Below are 18,425 nucleotides of genomic sequence, written 5' to 3' on the forward strand. Positions count from 1 at the left end.
AGCCTTAAAATACCATTATCAATAGTCTATCAAAAGTTGACAACAATGAAAAAACCACTATGGAATCAGATAAAATATTATAAAAAATAAATACATTTCTTATTTTAAACCTCTTCAAATTTATTTTCAGAAGAAACAGATTTATGTAGAATGGCACAAATCTCTTGCAGTTCTTTGGAGAGGCAGATTAGAAGCCTTCAGTATTTCAACTCCATCCAAACTAAATTTAAATACACAAAAATATAGTATAAATACGTTTGACAGTCTTGAATCTGGACCCATCCTGGGAAGACTTGGCAAATATAAGAGAATATTATAAAATGCAAAAGAGATATTAAACTGCACTTAATTACACTTGCACACTATTCTTTCGCACTGCTGTATAAACATCAGTAAATTTAAAAAACAACACAAAAAACCTACAGGCCTTCTTTCTTAGACTGAGGTCCTTTCTCGTAGCTCTTGTGTAGAGGCCTTAAAATAAACACACTCCAGTGATACTTAACATTGTTAAACACAGAAAAGATGCTCTAGTGCAAATGATCAGAGACTACATCCATAACAGAAATCATGGCTAAGTTAAAGAAAGACAAGATAAGGACCACTGAAGGTCCTTATTAATTATGAAATTTACTTCTTACACGGAGCAGTGGAAGTCAGATAATGGTATGCTTCTGTGCTATGATTTCTAAACAAAACTGACAATGAAAAGGCACAACTCACTTGAAAGAGTTCAGCAGCAAACCAGAGCCAGTAAACTACATCAAATCTACAGACAGGTGACAGGAGCTGCACTCTGACAAAATAAATTAACTGGTCCATGGTACAAAATGTAATCATTTCAACTCTCAGCAACTTTTGACCAATTTTTACCTCCACATTTTTATATGCAAACTATAATTAGCCCTTGTTCCCAAAGTTCTTCAATCATAATATGCATTGTCATATTTTAGACAAGAAATCCAAAAGACCAAAGATCTTAAAAGAAATTATATGTAGAATGAAAAAAAATTGCGTAAGTTTCCTGGTTTCAGCTAGGACAGTTGTTTTTTTTCCCCTCATCCTGTCTGGTTTGATACTACGTCTCAACTCTGGGAGAAAAACAGTATTGATCGTACACTGATGCTTTAGATGTTGCTGAGCAGTGCTGTACAGAGAGCAAAGGACATTTCATTTCCTTGTACTGTCCTGCCAGAGGGGGCTGAGGATGTCCAAGGAGCTGGGAGATCTGGACAGCTGGCCTAAACAGGCCAAAAGAATTTTTCATGTCATATGATATCATGTGAAAAAAAGATAACATTGACATGACCTGGCTGGGGTGGCAGCTGCTGCTCAGGGACAGACTGGGCACTGGTCAGCAAGTGGTGAGTAACTGTGTTGTGCTTCACGTGTTTTGTAAATACACATAATTATCATTCCTGTTATTTCTCTCTTCCTTTCCTACCATATTAAATAGCTTTTCTCTCAACCCACAAATCATCCTTTTTCTTCCCCCCCCCCCAGTTCTCTCCCATCACACTGGACAGAACAGAGAGTGAATGACTGTGTCGCACTGCCGGGTTAAACTACAACAGACAGATAATGAGTGACTGTCGAAATAGGCAGGAAAGAACACAGTCTTTTTATACAGAAAGAAGGGTGCACTTGTGGCCTCACTAGATGTCACTAGCAGGGCTTTCACTGAAAATTCTGCTTACACTCAAAAGTTTGAAGAAATTATGCTGATCTAGTTAATACAACAGATCATTTTTATCATAATGCAGATATCCATGCTAGGGTTCTGAAAGAGATGGCTGATGTGGTCACCGAGCCGCTCTCCATCAATTTGAAAAATCATGCCCAGCCACTGGAAAAAGGGAATATTACTCCCATTTTTAAGAAAGGAAGACCCGGGTAACTACAGGCCGGTGAGCCCCACCTCTGTGCCTGGGAAGATCATGGAGCAGAACCTCCTGGTTACCATGTTTAGGCACATACAAGATGAAGGGTGATCCAAGACAGTGTGGCTGCACCAAGCCACCACTGTGCCTGACCAATCTGGTGGCCTTCTGCGATGGAGTGATGGCTTCAGTGGATGGGTGAAGGGTGATGGATGTCATCTTCCTGGACTTTTGCAAAGCCTCTGACATGGCCCCTCACCACATCCTTCTCTCTGAATTGGAGAGGTGTGGATTTAAAGGGTGAACTGCTTGATGGGTTAGGAATTGGCTGGCTGGTCGCAGCCGAAGGACTGTGATCAGTGATTCTATGTCTGGGCAGAGGCCGGTCACAAATGGAAACTCCCCCAGGGGTTGATCTTGGAACCAGTGCTCTTCAACATCTTCATCAGTGACATCAAGTGCATGAAATCAAGTGCATCCTCAGCAAGTTGAATGGTGCAGTTGATACGTTAGAGGGAGGGAAGCCATCCAGACAAACCTGGACAGGCTGGAGAAGTGGACCCATGAAATCCTAATGAGGTCCAATAAGGCCACGTGCAGGGTGCTGCACCTGGGGCCGGGGCAATCCCAGGTGTTTATACAGAGTGGGGGAAGAAGTCCTTGAGAGCAGCCCTGCGCAGAAGGACCTGGGGGTCCTGGTGGACGAGAAGCTGGCCATGAGGCAGCAGTGTGCGCCTGCAGCCCGGAAGGCCAGCTGTGTTCTGGGCTGCATGAAAAAGGGGCGGCCAGCAGGAGAGGGAGGTGATCGGCCCCCTCTGCTCGGCTCTTGTGAGGCCCCATCTGCAGCGCTGCGTCCAGGCCTGGGGCCCCCAGCACAGCAAGGACGTGGAGCTCTTGGAACGGGTCCCTAAGATGATCAGAGGGCTGGAGCACCTCTCCTATGGAGAAAGGTTGGGGGGACTGGGCTCGTTTAGCTTGGAGAAGAGACGGCTCCGGGGAGACCTCATTGTGGTCTTCCAGTGCTTGAAGGGAGCGTGTAAAGAGGAGGGGGAATGGCTGTTTCCATGGGTTGATAGTGACAGGACAAGGAGGAATGTCTTCAACTGAGGTTCAGGTTGGATATGAGGAGGAAGTTTTTCACCCAGACGGTGGTGAGGTACTGGAACAGGTTTCCCAAGGAGGCTGTGGATGCCCCATCCCTGCAGGCATTCAAGGCCAGGTTGGATGTGGCTCTGGGCAGCCTGGTCTGCTGGTTGGTGACCCTGCACATAGTAGGGGGGTTGAAACCAGATCATCTTTTGAGCTCCTTTTCAACCCAGGCCATTCTATGTTTCTCCAACTGGTGCATATAATGCATATACCTGTTTTACACAGTATAAACATAAAAAAATCACAGAATCACAGACTGTTAGAGGTTGGACCATCTGGTCCAACACCTGTTCAAGAAGGGCCACCCAGAGCATGCTGCCAGGACTACATCCAGGTGGCTTCTGAAGGCACCACATACGCCTTTATGAGTAAAATTGCATCTACATTAGAAAACTTATCAGCCCTACAGTGCTGATCATAGATCAAACATGATCCTATTTCCACCACCAAGACTAAAGCTACTCAAATTTAGAATCACAGAATTGCTTGGTCAGGAAGGGACCTTAAAGATTACCTAGTTACAACCCCTGTCCATGGGCAGGATTGCCAACCACTTGATCAGAAACTTGGAGAATAGATTAAATCTCTTTCTGAAAGTGGAAAGATAGAGTGGCCTAAGCCATTTAATGTTTTTTGCCATTTTAACAAATAATGAAATATTTAGTTAGCACTGACAATTAACACAAACTTTTCTTTATTCCTTACACTGACTAACTGTAAATTTGCTGCACTGCCTTGCATAACAAGAGTGTCATTGAAGCAAGGTCTAGTCAGCCCAAAATAGACTTTCTAAAAGCAGATGAAAGATTTATCCCATACATATATAAAAGATGAACCTATGTGCTACTGTGAAATCATTTCTCTCCTATTTGTACTCTTAACTTTCTCATTAACATGTGGCAGTTGGTTTCACAACTGTGACTGCAGGAAAGCCAGTCCCCTTTCATTTAAGCCTGCAACCTAATGACTATTGGATTTTCTGTTGTCTTGAAAAACTGGAAATCATTCCCTATTTATTGCCTTCGTGTCACTCGTAACAGCCATTTTCGTGGGAAAAAAAACAAAAACAACCAACCGCCATCCCTAGAATGTGCCTTTTAATGTTTAAAAAAAAAAAATCTCCTACCTTCTTTATCACCCTTACTATCATCTCAGTAGTACTTGTTACCATGTCATGGGTTTATGATTTTTATCATCAGTATTCCACACCTTAACATTATGTGGTGCACTGGGAGTTAAAGACTTAATCCTTCAGTTCCATGGATTGCTGATATTTCCAGCTACCTGGTTCTCAGGAGAAAAGAACTACATATCCCAGAAGACTTTCACTGCTCCGTTTCTGTTTTCTGTTTAGAGGGAAAGATAAAATTGCTCACAAGTCGCAAGACTGCCTCTTCTTTTACCACTTGACTCTTCGGTGTGTGCTCCATCACCACCTTGCATCAGAGGAGGGACCTTAGGTTTCAGATAGTCACTCTCTCTTTCCCAATCATTCATTTGATTTATTAGCTTCAATTCCAATTATATTATATTGTATTATCTCCTATTTCACTATCATATTTGGTAAATTAGTTTTCTCCCTTAGCTTGTTGCTGTTGTTTTTGTTTTTAGGCCCATGTTGGTGGTCTTGGTGGGAACTCTAATAAAACTCAAATTCTTAAGAAAAATACTTTTGAGCAGAAGAATAATTTAAATTTTTTCAGCTCTGTTCTTTCTTGTTGTATTGCACAGGAAACACTGCGGATCAAGAATTCTGATCAGAGCTTCCACTTCCTCTGCACATACCAGGACTGCGTCTGTGACTTGTACCAAGACTGACAGGCTAGTACTCTTCTGTCCGCTGGTATCATTTTGATAGAAAGCTTGTTACAATGGGGTAGGTCTGTATCCAAACAAATAATTTTCATGCTGCTAAAATTAATTACAATTAAAGCCAGAACATTTTAATATACGAAACCTATTTCTCAGCCTCATTAAGTGTAATTTTCTGTTGCCCATCTTTTTAAATTGTTTTTATACTGTTATAGTTAAGACAATACAATCTGCAAGAGCATACTTATTGATATTAAGAAAATCAGCTTTGACCACAATAAGCACATTTCTGAAAGTACAGTTACAGGAAATTCAAAGACTGGAGAAGTTTTTGGGCCAATGCAAGAAAAGTTACTTTTAAGGTCAGAACACTGAAGAACTAGCAGTGACCAGTATATAGCAGTACAGAAATTTCAGTGACTACATATTACTCTTCCACTTCCATCGCCTCATTGCAAATCTTCTTCAAAGTTCTAAGAAAATTGTTTTATGATTGATCCTGATGTGCCAGCATAGGGCTGAATGTCATATGAAAAATATTATTCTCAAGATTGATCCGATCCACATTGAAATCAGGTAGGTGGAACAAGCTGCCTTAACTACCTCTAAATGTTACCATCACTCACCTTATTAAAGTAATGCAGAAAAAGCAACAACTTAAATGATTAGAAAGTACATGTAAGTAGGTATTCAAAATGCCCTCAAGAACAAATTCTTAAATTAAACATTTACCTGATAACGTAAGTCCTAAAGGGTATAATGTGCTGCATGACAGCAGGGATGTGTAGCCATATTCTGATCTATAACGTAAAAATATACATAGATAAAAATTTCATTAATGACATTTAATAAGAGTGTTAAAGAATGAAATATTGCTGGTACATTTGCGCATGCAACCCCCACTCTGAAAATGGCTTTGTTGTTTTTTCCATATAAATCATTTCAACTTGCTAATTTTCTGATTTTCAAGGCTAGGTGAAGAACATTCCTGTGACTTTTAAAAACATTTTTCTCATCTAGTCAAATAGGAAATAAAAGATTTCTGTGTAAGATCTCAGGGCAGTATGATTTGTGAATTTTCTGCAGCTTCTCCTGTAGGAATAACTACTGCTCAGCCATGTGTTGGTCTTGTTTTGTGGGATTTTTTGTTTGTTTTTTTTAAAAGTCCACATTAGAAATTCTGTTCCTTACAAAACACTTCAAAATCATGAAAAATGACTTTACTTGTGTTGACTTTTTGCTTCTTAGAATTTATATACCCTATGAAATAAAACTATGTTTTATAACCAGCAAGAAAAAGCAGACCTTTTCAAATACTGTCTTTGCATCCCTGTGTTCACCACACTGCCTTTACCACTTTTACACAGCTGTACACAGTAAGAAAATATATGCAGAAAAGAAACCTGAAACAGCTTTTTAGCACTGCTGTGAGGAAAAGAGGACCAACCAAACTACTTACACTGGCAAACTTACAAGTTCCATCTGCATTTCAAAAAGGAATGCTAAGCCTGTTAAACCTGTTACAGAAAGACAACTAGGTGCCAGGTAAGGGATCTAGCACAGATGCAGTGTTAGCAGCTGTTACTACTACTGATATAATTTAAATAACGCATGCACAGCACACAGCTCTTCCCAATAGATAACAGTGACAGTCACTCAAAGTGACTTGTCAGTTTACATCTCCATGCTTGTTCTCAGAAGAAAGTTTAATTGTTGCAAGTGACACAATAAATTCTGGCTAAGAACTAAATTTTCACAAGTATTTTGGTAAGTTATATATGCAGAAAATGCTACATTCCTCTTCTGGCTAGGAGAAAAAAAGACTAGGCAAAAGAAAAACTGTATGATCAGTTATTTTAAATGTTTGTGGAATCAGCCAAATCACACGCGAGTCAGCTCCAAAAAATAATATTTTTAGACTTACTTTTTATAATGTAACTAATACAACAGCAATACCAAACTATTTCACAAGTCAAACATGCCAGATCTTTACACTGCAAAAAAGATCACATTTGGAATAAAACTGTGAATCTACTTGCTGTCTCAATAAGAAAAAAAAAAAAAAAAAAAAAGACTAGTGCACTAAATACATAAGGTTTGACTAGAAGATGCTTGGACTAGAAACAAAAATTAAATATTTTGTCAGAAAATTGCAAGACTGACAAACATATTGTTGCATTCAAGCTATCAGATTTATAACATGATCTGTACTGTTTTCCACACTCAAGCATGAAGGGTCACAAGGAAATACATTTCCTTATGGAATAAAAGTAGCAAAGGATTTTTATCATTTTGTTTCATTGTTTGTAGCAATTTCCACTCTGTATTAATTCAAACTTCTACAGCCATTTCAGTCATCTGGATGTCTGCATTACATTACAAACTTCATTCATAGAATTGAGTTAATTATCAATTTCCTGTTATAAATGAAAGCAGTTTTCATTGTGAAACCAAAGTTTTATATTATAATAGATAATAATAATACAAAAACAAATACACTCTTTTATGTTACATGTTCTTTATCATAGGCAATTCATTTCTAAAAGATAGTGTCTCGCTCAATCAGAATGATTTTCGGTGCTGTTTAAACTCCCCACAGAAGCTCCAGGTCATGGATTTCTCTGCATCTCTTAGTTCTTTCAGGAGACCAACATTACATTGGGTGCAAATGTGCAAATACCACAAAATATGAAATAAGGGAAGGAAGGTGGAACAAAATATTTGACTAAAAATGCCACAAAATATTTTAAGACAGAACAGCGCTGCTGCAATGTATGTTGCTATGAAAACATTTTGCAGAGCTGCAAGTTGGAGAAAAATAAGACTGCCAACTAGTCAGATCCCTTATGGATGCCTCGTCCCTAGAGGTGTTCAAGGCCAGGTTGGATGGGGCCATGGGCAGCCTGGTCTGGTTGGTGAGGTTGGTGGCCCTGCCTGTCGCAGGGGGGTTGAGGTCCCTTCCAACCCTGGCCATTCTGTGATTCTGTAATACTGCATTATATTGTATTTGCTGGCTTCATTACAGAAGTAAGGTAGTCTGATTAAGACTTTTAGTGAAAGAAAATTTACCGTACAAAACATTTCAAGAAAACATCTTTTCAGTATTTTTTTCTGTCCTTTGTGTATAGGAAACACAAGTAACCATCACCAAGCAGTTGTTCAGTTGTCCTGAACAACTTACTAACCTGTCCTGGTGGCCTTCTCATGAATGCATCTTTACAGCACACCTGATGAGATTCGCACCTTCCTTTTAGAAGAAACAGTGCAAATCCTTCCCACAGCACAATGCAGCTTTATCTACTAGGAGCTTAATGCTACAGGTTATTAGTAGAGTCATTTGTTTTCAGTTTATTATTTCCAAATTTAATTCCTGAAGATTACTAGATCTATCTTTTTAATGAAAAACAATTGGTCCATCTACACTAAAATCTTACTTAAAAATATTTTTTGAAACATTCAAGATAGTAGCTAAACAACTCATTCTTCTCACAGATTTTAATTCCAGCATTACTATTTCTAGGAATCTTCTAAATGATGGCTACTGAAATGCAATTCTTGAGAGCTTATATTACTGTGAAAATGTATTTAACAATAACCATACACTATGGTTCCCGCTTTATATATTGGTACCTCGTAACACTTGGTCTGCTCTCAAGTTTGTACCAGAACCTATTTCACTATAAACATGAAAATCAGGTACAACAATTCAACTTGCCGTTTTCTCTCTCTGCTCATTTTAATATAATGGGGTTAGGAGCAACTCAGCTGCTATACTGGAGCAAGACACATCAGCAGGTTGCTCTGACAGCTGCTAGAGGTGAAGAGCTTATCAGATCCTACAGAAAGGGGCAGAAGAGAACGCAGCAGTGTAACACATGGAGGTCCTCTAGCAGTCCTCCCGCATAACATTACATGGACTGATTGCATCATGCTTTACCAATCTGTTTTCTGACCTACATGTCAAGAATCATTACACTGGAAGGATAAGGAGTAGGAAATACAGATCACAAACACTGGCTTTATTTCAGTAATCAGTTCTCTCCATGCAAACATATTTCAGTACTCATTTAGAACATCATCCTGGATGTTCAGTAACAGCAAGGAAAAGCTGTGTGGAAACAAGGATCTGATTTTAAACATTTAACATTGTTGCAATCAACATAAAAATTATGGTAAACTCACTTCTCAGAAGGCACAGCAAACTACTGGTTTCCCTTATACCCTTATGCAACATCCACAAGACAGGTCACAACTTAAAATTCATGTTACACTAACTTCACTAATCCTTTTTCAGAAAGAAGTTTTCATTTCTCTTACCAATCTCCTTCAGATTTCCACCAAAGTTAATTCATAACTTTGGAGGAAAACACTGCTATTATTCCAAAATGAACAAACAATGAAGGGTGCTTACTTTAAAACTAAGTAACAATAAAACATGGTTCCCTCTACACTTCAAATGTGCATAAATGATAAAACCACAGAAAACTGAAAGGAAAATAAACCCACAGGCTTCCCCTTTGTGCCAAACAGGGAATATATAAAAAGTTAATATATCCTAAAAGCAGCTTAAAATATTTTCACAACACAACTTCAGGGACAGAAACAACATCCAAAAATGTTCCTACAGATAACTTCAGAGGCTCTTACAAGACTGATGTCTAGGGCTGATGAAATGATCTAAATCTGCCATGTTAGTTATGTGCCTCAAGGGGATATATAGAGGACTCCAACAGTGAAAAGCTGCCTCAGTGAACCAGGAATGTATTCCCCACAAGGAAAATTTTAGTGTTTTTCTTCCTTCCCTGCTCCTATGGAATTTTTCCAGACTTCAGAACTGTTTACTTTGTACTCCACCTAAAATCAACATCAAGACACTTGTACTTACGTTAGACACCACTGTGATAAATGCATGTGCTATAAGAAATGGCAGTGTCTCAGGAGTTCCATATTCAAAGCAATCCTTCATGAGGGAAAGGCCATTTTTTCCACAAAACAGACAAACATAACGAAGCAAGTGCAGTGGTACTTCTACATCCTAGAGAAATTGAAATATTTATTTAAAAAAAGCGGAAGAATTTGAACAATCAATACTAGAGTGATTCAGTCACACAGGTAATTTGAAATAAAATACATTATCGTAACAGCAATCTACACAGAGGAGAGAACACAGCTACTGCAAGGTTCTGAGAAATGTGCACCTATCAAAAAAACGGACAACTTACATTCATGTCACAGAATGCTCCTAGTATATTGCTTTCTTGAGCAGAAATATCCTGTTTAAAAAGAGAAAAAATACATCTCACTAACATAAACAACAACAACAAACTTTTAGAATAAAACACAAGTGACCATTAACAGATGTTATAGTCAATCAGAAAAACAAAACACCTAATTTAGAGGAAGCCAGCCTAGTCTTTCCTCTTTCACACTGGAAAACACTCATGAATTTATTTTTGTTAAAACCTAAGTACACAAACATACATTAAGGGTAACATACCAGCTGTGGCTCTCAGTGGCTGTGATCAAAAGATAATTCTTCAGCCCTCCCCTCCCTTTTCACCTGCCTCAAGATCACCAATTTTTCAACAGAAATGCTACAGAGGAGAGTCTAGCACACTGGTTGCAGACTTGTATGAGAATTACAGGACAGAATTAATCTCAGTGCTTCTGAACACATTTTTACATAAAAATGAGACATTTAACCAAACACATTAAGTTAGATGAAATATAGAATAGTCTATAGTCCTACATTTAATAATCTAAGTGATAAACTATCAAATTATTTGCACCCATCAGAATGTTATAAATCCCTAACTTCAACTACTATATTATTTTATGTTTAACAAAATATCCCTTATAAAATAAGGACCTAAATACTCTTCACAGGTTAAAGAGAATACACCTATAGCCCTATCAATCTGTAAGCTATCTGTTGTGAAGACAAAAATATTTCCCAGAAATTCTAAACTAAAGAGAATTTAGAAAGATACCTTTTCTTTACTTGTTAATAACACCCACTTGCTGGACAGCTAGAATTTCCCTTATTAGGATTGCTACGTATATTGCGTAGATCTTGCATACGGCTAAAGGCAGTCAAACTATAGTAAAACATGATTGTAATACCACAATATTGCCATGGAATTGCAGTACACATTCTTCCCCTTCCTATCCTTCTGTACCAAACATCCAGTTGTAATATTTGCAACCAAAATGCAAGTTTAAGATAAAGCTGTTTTGAAATTAAGTTTCCTGAGTATATTTCAAATACCTCTGCAGAAGTAAGCTTCTTTAACTATACCATAGGATGCTGGAGGCAAGTGATTTCAGATGGATGAAGTGTGATACAAACATTTTGAATTAGAAGCATATTGGACATATTTAAGCACTGATTTTCCTTCTGATTATGATACACTTATAGCTATTTTTAAAACAGCTCTGAAGGCAGTAAGTGGTATACAAGAAGAAGTATTCAGTACTCCTATTGTGAAAAACTCAGAAATAATATGAGAAATTTCATTAGTTTTCTGGAACAAAACAAAGAACTGTCAAGTGACCTACATTACTTAGAAACTAGAAGTCAGAAATTTATGTCTGTTGCGTGAGTCCTGCTAAGATTACTGAAAGCATCATCACTAGGAGACTGAGTCTGGAAACCTGATTTCTGTATTTGCAGGCACGAAACAGAACAGAGAAATCCCTAAGATCAACTTCATAAGGAAATAGTAGAACCATCCTTATGGGAAACTAACATAACATTAAAAAACACCACAACTTCAGAAGAAATACATTAACTGAAGTCTGTCCACCTTGGGTGGAGAATACTTGATTAGGGTTAGCTTTCCAGAAAAGATTTACCTGAAAACAAAAAGCAGAAATAGCCATATCCCAAAGCATTAGGGAACTAAGGACACCCAAATAACTGTTCTTTTTTCCCTTTTTCATCTTCTGTCAGAAACTGCTTAGCACACTCCCTTAAGATTTATTATTCATTCATGTCTGGAGGAATTTTTAGACACTGAAAGTTCAGGAGTGCATTTCATGCTACAGGATTTTAAGTGTTTCCCTTTTTAAAACTTTTTTCCCCCTCTGAATTCCTCATGTATAAATTTGCTGCATCAAATATAAACTAAAGAACAGAGCACACTGTTTTGAACTACCCTGTATGCGTGGTATCTATAAGGATACTGAATTGCCCAAACCCCAAGAAAGTGTAATTTATAAAAGTAGAGTGAATTTAATGATGAAAAATACAAAGATCTTCCTGCACACCAAAAACACTGGTAGATTTCAACAGACGTAAACAGTCTGCTTCCAGATTTTATCTTCACAGAAGTTCTGTTCTTCAGTGTTGATGACCTGAGATTAACTGTCCTCTAACAAATCACAATCAGTTGCACTCTTCTGGAAAATCAAACTTATCAGAAATGCAATGAAAAGTGCCTTTCTACCAAGTGTAAGAAAAGTTGAGGCACACATTCTGTCTGTACTGACCTACATTCTTTTTGTATGGGTTAAGAGTATGTATTCATCAATTCTCATGTAGCGTAAGCCATATTTATACCACGTAACGTAGTGCCACTATCTTATGTCCAGCACATTTCTAAGTTTCTTCCCCCTGCAAGGCCACGTTAACTTTGCTGTCAGAAATGAACTGTTCATGGAGTTTCTGCTGTTAATATGCAGCCCTTCTGGCTACCAACTTATCTTCGTTTTATGATACTTTTGAACTGAGAAATGTGTAAAAGACAAAAATTAATTTTTTATCCATATTATTTAAGGACAGAGTCTATAGAATTAACTACGGGCTGATACCCTAAATTTTATTGTTCTAAATTTTATTGTTCTTTTTTTATCCAATTCAGACTATCTAAAATAAGGAAAACCTGCTACTTTCATATCAAAGTTTTTCTCTTCTGCTAGATGGTCAAGTTTAAAAACTGCTTTGGAATCTAATCTAATCCTCTTACTTGCTAAGAGGATTAGACTTCAGGAACTCTTCTGTCATTAAACAGAAAGATTCTGGATGTGTACGCAGAGCGAACACTAGTAATAAATATTTTTGTCCAAAAATATTTTGTCCAGAAGATGATACCATGTAAAAGCATTACATAGGAAATTTTTAAATGACAGCCCTGTTAGTTATTTCCAGGCAAAGTGAAACCTTACTGGACTCGATGACTCAAACTGTGCAAGTTAAACTCAAAAATCTGGAACAAGAAATTTCTAAAGTGGAGATTGGAGTCTATTTTCCATCAGAAATTTTCCCTCTTGCCAGAACAAAGGACAACAAAGAACTTAGACAAGAGAGCTATGCTGGCTCTTCCCACCAACACCTGGCAGAACTAGTCTGTCCAGGAATCTGTTTAGCTTACAAGAACAAACAGCGCACTCAAAACACATACTTTTTTTTGTTATGAGTTCTTGAAGCCTGCTTTAAAACAAAGCATAAAAAAAAAAAAAAAAAAAAAAAAAAAAAAAATCCATTATCCAGGATTAATAATTTGCTTCTCAATTCAATTAAGAAGTGTTCTATACTGAAATCTGACGTTAAATTCTAAACGTCAAGAAGTACCAGAAAGTTTTGGTATTAAAACAGCTATCACTACTATGAGTTTCTTAAATATAGAAATATCTCAGTTTGTGAGAAAAACAATTAATGCTGGAACCTTTAAAAGAAAACACTTCAATAAAGAGGAAGAATGTATCTAAGTATGGCAGGCTAACAAACCTTTATAATGCATTTGTGGGTACACAAAAGTTGAGCAGAAAAGGAAGAAGCACTTTTTCCTCACTCGCCTGCATCCCCATTAGTGTGTTTCTTAGTCTCTGCTTCCTTTCAACCCATATGTTTTTAGCAAAGCTAATCAATAAATACATTCAATAACTCAAGTGATCCACACAACATATATACTGCCTAGTGTGACAGCTGCTCACAATCCCACAATCTACCATGTATCTATGGCCAACCGTTTAAAGTGAAGAAGAAATCCCTCCAAGCATTTCACTATTTTCTTTTTGTCATTTGGAAGTGAAATTAAGGAAGAAAAAATATACGTAAAAGAGTCATTTAAAAGAAACAAGTGCATTCATACATAGAGAACTTGTTTTAAAATTCTTCGTTGTATATTCCCACTAAAGTTTTTGTAAGAAGTCATTGACTTTTTAATTTTGATTTTCAGCTGAGAAAATAGATCAGTTGTCTTCAGTTTCTACTTGCTAAGGCTGAGCTACAGATATACTTTTGTATGGTTAAGGTTTAAAAGGCAAACCAAGAGAAATGATGGGAAACCTGAAAATCCTAGACTATGCCTCCTTTTTCTATTCACACGTATCTGTGAAATAACCTACGTTAACTTACACCCATGCTTTCATAAGAGCTCACTGAAAAGAACGGCTGTGTTGCCCATCTAACTACATCGCATATTAGCTAGATTTAGCATCAGATGTGGAAGGATCTGTTCAAGAATTGGTTTTATTTTGTGATCACACTAGCTTACACAAACAAAAATGATGCATGATTTCTTCTCAATCTGAACTCAAGTTTAAAATGCAAGCTTAACTACTCAGAGCTCTAGAGCTCCAAAAGTATGAATAAAAAAAAATTAAGACTAGCTTAACTGTTCTTTAATTCCACACTTTGACTCTTTCAGAAGTTTATTGGATAGAAGCTTTGTTTATATAGCTAAATATACATAACTAAACCTTTCCATGTTCCAAGGAGATGCTAACAGGTAAATACCTATTCCGGAACATTTCCAAGAGTCTGAAAGTGTTTTATGTTTGCTGTTGTTGTTTTGCATTCAGAATAAAATACAGAAAAAAGTTAGCAGTAGAGACTCCTCAAATACCTTAGAGAAAAATCACACCTACAGAACAAATTACTTGTACAAAACTTTGTTATTCCAGTCAACTAAACAGCTATTCTAACAAGAAAGTCTGGGCTTGCACAGAGTTTAGTTTACGACAGCCTGCTTTTAGAAGCATAGATTATAATGAAAACTATTAATAGGTTACCTGCTGGAAGAAAGGCTTCACTACAGTTCCCTTTTTGCCTTTCTGTTATTTAAACAGCACAATAACTCAGTGTACAATTCCATACAACACTTACCAATATGTTACCTATAACAATCAGGCACATTTTAAAGAAAGTGCAAGGGTATGTCATTTAAAAATTTTTTCTTGTAAGTCCTACTGAAGTAAACAGGAGACTTGAATTTGCTCATCCTGTGCAAAAGTAGCTATCGGCACACAGACTGGTAAGAACACACACTCTGTCACAAGATAATTAAATACACATATCAAGATAAAACATACCTCTATTGTAGGATGAGTATTATGCTTATAAGCAGTGTACAAAGGAAACTGAATCTGAAAGATTTTTGCCACACACAGCAACAACTTCTCCTTCTCATCAGTGCTCCAGCTAAAACCATCAATGCTCTTCGTAGATGACTCCTCAGTCAGGATACAAGTTCTTGCAGAATCTATTTTTTTCTCTATAGATCTTTGCCGTTCTCTATCTTCTTCGTCATGAGAGTCTCTTTCTACATTCAGGGGTTCATCAGCACAATTACTATGATCTTGCCATGTTGAATCTATATTAATAGTGCAATGTTTACAGAGCTGGTCCCGCAGAGCTTGAACTTCAGCAATCACCAAGTTAATAAGCGCGCATACTACTTGGTTAAAGATCTCCAAATGTTTATATTCCTTGAAACAGCACAGACATTGCCTGTAATAAGAGAGAAAAAATAAAATAAAATCTCCTGAAACAGCTGAAAAAATCTCACTCGGACTGAACTCTATCAAAATTGAGTTAAAAGTAAGAAAAAAAAAAAAAAAAAAAAAAGAAGGACAAATTGGAATATTCAGATGACTGACAAAAAGGAGTCTATACATTAAGACTATTTTAACAACAAAATATTTGACTGACCCATAAAGGAAATATTACAGTCAGAAAGATTACTGTGGTGGAAAAGCAATACAGGAATAGAACTCAACTCTTGGAAAGGGTAGATAACAGCAGGACAAGGGGGGGGGTTCCAAGTTGAGAGAGGGAAGATTTAGGTTGGTTGTCAGGGGGAAGTTCTTTACTATGAGAGTGGTGAGGTGCTGGAACAGCTGCCCAGAGAGGCTGTGGATGCCCCGTCCATCCCTGGAGGTGTTCAAGGCCAGGTTGGAAGGGGCCCTGGGCAGCCTGGGCTGGTATTAAATAGGGAGGCTGGTGGCCCTGCGTGTGGCAGGGGCAGGTGGAGAATCATGATCCATGAGGTCCCTTCCAACACTGGCCATTCTGTGATTCTGTGAACATAAAAAGGGACAAAGAGGAAAGGAATGCTCACCCATTCCCAAGGATCTAAGCTTGTGGGGAAAAACTCTGCAAGGAAGGGATCACCAACCAGAGATCCTTCTCCACTGGCAATCAGCCCTTAAATGGGGCCTTCTCGTCACACAGCTGAATTGCCTTCACCTGTGCTCCCAAGGCTGACCCAGTCCTTTCCCCATATTATTAATCAGTGGTTCAGGCTGTGACTCAACAGTTCCCATACAGGCAATAAAGTCCAAATGAAGCTAGAGCTACTCAGAAGCAAGTTGGAACCACAAAGCTCTCCTTAAATCCTGTAAACACACCACTATTCTCAAATTATATATATATATATGTATACAAAAAAGGTATCTTACAGGTAAGCTCACTGAACTACTAAAGAAGCAACGTTCTTGAGAATGTTCCCAAATCCATTCCTCACCTAGTTTTCCCTATCAATACTGCTGCATTAAACCACAAGACATGCATGTTAGCTGAGCAAGAATTGTTTTTTAATTAGTAGAGTCACAAAACGATTTTTGAGTATTTAAGTTCACTTCCTTTATCTGCGTTTGGGTAGATAAAAACCCCATCCACGTTAGTACCCTTTAACCATATGGGAAAAAGCAGTATCTGCTATCTTCATTTCTTCCTTTACTTGGTAGACAGAGAGATTACTCTGAATATCTACTGACATACTGTAAGTTGAAAAGAACAATGGGAAAACTGCACATCATTGTTCTAACAATACAACAGGAAAGACAATCCACTTATCAATCTGTATTACAATTGTAGGTGTGGACTAAGATAGCTAGATATACGGAAAACATTCAAAGTGCATAAACACCCGAGATATATAAACTCAGAACTTAGTCTGGGAACATTTGTTTCTTCCATAGAAAAGAAAAGGTGTTCAATAAGAGGATTGTAATCCTGGAGAAAGTAGAAAAAACTGTAATCAATAAGCAAAGGAGCTTCAATGAAGATAAAAATTCAAGGTTATTTGCTTGTAACACAGTCTTTGAGATGGATTCATTTCCCTCTCATTCAAACTCTAAGAAATGATGCAGCTCTTATAAAATGTGATCATCTTCCAGTAGAGACCTCTCTCCTACTGTATACAGCGCAACAGACTTCAGTTCATAACCAGAGCTCTCAGCTACTAAAATAATACAAAAATTACATGTTCTGTTTCTGAAAAATGAGCAGGTAGAAGACAGGGGAAGAAAACATCAAGAAGAGATTACTGAGAATTATGATGGGTAGAGAGTGGTGCCTCTCTGAGGAAATACAAAGATGGCCTTGAGCTACAGCACCTGAAAATACCTCTGTACACAGTTGTGTGTTCTTTGTTTCAGTGAGTTAAACATAGTTATTCAGTACAGAATATTCAGTATTCCCTACTGCCAGCACAGGAATAGTGATGGATGCACCTAAAATTTCTGATGCAAAGCAGAAAGAAACAACTTTTTAGTATCATGCAAGCAGAGTGTCTTCACCTATTTAAACACACTCTCATGATTCACAATTAAATGAGCACTTTAATTTACTGTATAGTATGTACATTATGAGATGCATTATCATCAACACAGTCTCATTAAAAAGAAAAAAAATACCTTTGTGTCCAGGAATTGATATAAGCAAATATCTTGAGCACATGTTCCTTTCTGAGCTGCAATCCATCAGCACCTTCAACATCAGATACTGAAGGAAAAAAAGAACATATTAGTGCCAAAAAACCTCATGTAATTGCTATACTTTTATTACAAATTATCTTTACGGTTTGAGTAGAATCCAAAGCATAGCTTGAAAAATTATAAAAAATACTCTGTAATAATAAACACCAATCAAGTTACAGTAACTTTATATCAAAGATCTTTCAAGATGAAAATGCATAACATCCAAATAAATTAACTTTTCATATTAGAAAATAGTCAAACCAAATCCATCCACTTTTTCCTTTCAGTAAACAGACATAAGGTTTAAAATGCAACTAACTTTAAACCAGAAATTGCACAGTAATAGTGGAAACTGCTGTTCAAGTTAGTCACTCAGAACAGCCTTTTCTTCTACTCCAATACCCCACATGCAAACTGATTAATGGCAATCTCTCAAGCACAGAAAATGAATCTTAAAAATCACAAAAGATGTCCCTAGTTATTAGCATTCCTAACTCCACAGACTTGTACTGTAGAAACAAAGATTTCCTGCTCCATAAACATACATTTCTGATTAAAAATCCCACTCCTTAGCTGCAAGGGGCAGGCAAGTGTTTCAGA

The 18,425-nt window shown here is 37.4% G+C and overlaps 1 protein-coding gene across 1 annotated transcript in view; it reads right to left on the bottom strand.

Moving 5' to 3' along the window:
- USP34 (ubiquitin specific peptidase 34) overlaps window positions 1-18,425 on the bottom strand; it is a 122,846-nt gene that overhangs the window by 83,393 nt on the left and 21,028 nt on the right. The window contains exons 2-6 of the mRNA XM_042875357.1: window positions 17,763-17,850; window positions 15,156-15,573; window positions 10,064-10,114; window positions 9,727-9,876; window positions 5,574-5,641 (exon numbers count right to left, since the gene is read on the bottom strand). Of these exons, the coding sequence (XP_042731291.1) occupies window positions 5,574-5,641; window positions 9,727-9,876; window positions 10,064-10,114; window positions 15,156-15,573; window positions 17,763-17,850 (775 nt within the window). The remainder of the gene's footprint in view (window positions 1-5,573; window positions 5,642-9,726; window positions 9,877-10,063; window positions 10,115-15,155; window positions 15,574-17,762; window positions 17,851-18,425) is intronic.

The sequence above is a fragment of the Lagopus leucura genome, unplaced genomic scaffold (genome assembly GCF_019238085.1).
Source record: "Lagopus leucura isolate 7727_CA_CO unplaced genomic scaffold, USGS_WTPT01 Super-Scaffold_73, whole genome shotgun sequence".
Taxonomy (NCBI): Eukaryota; Metazoa; Chordata; class Aves; order Galliformes; family Phasianidae; genus Lagopus; species Lagopus leucura.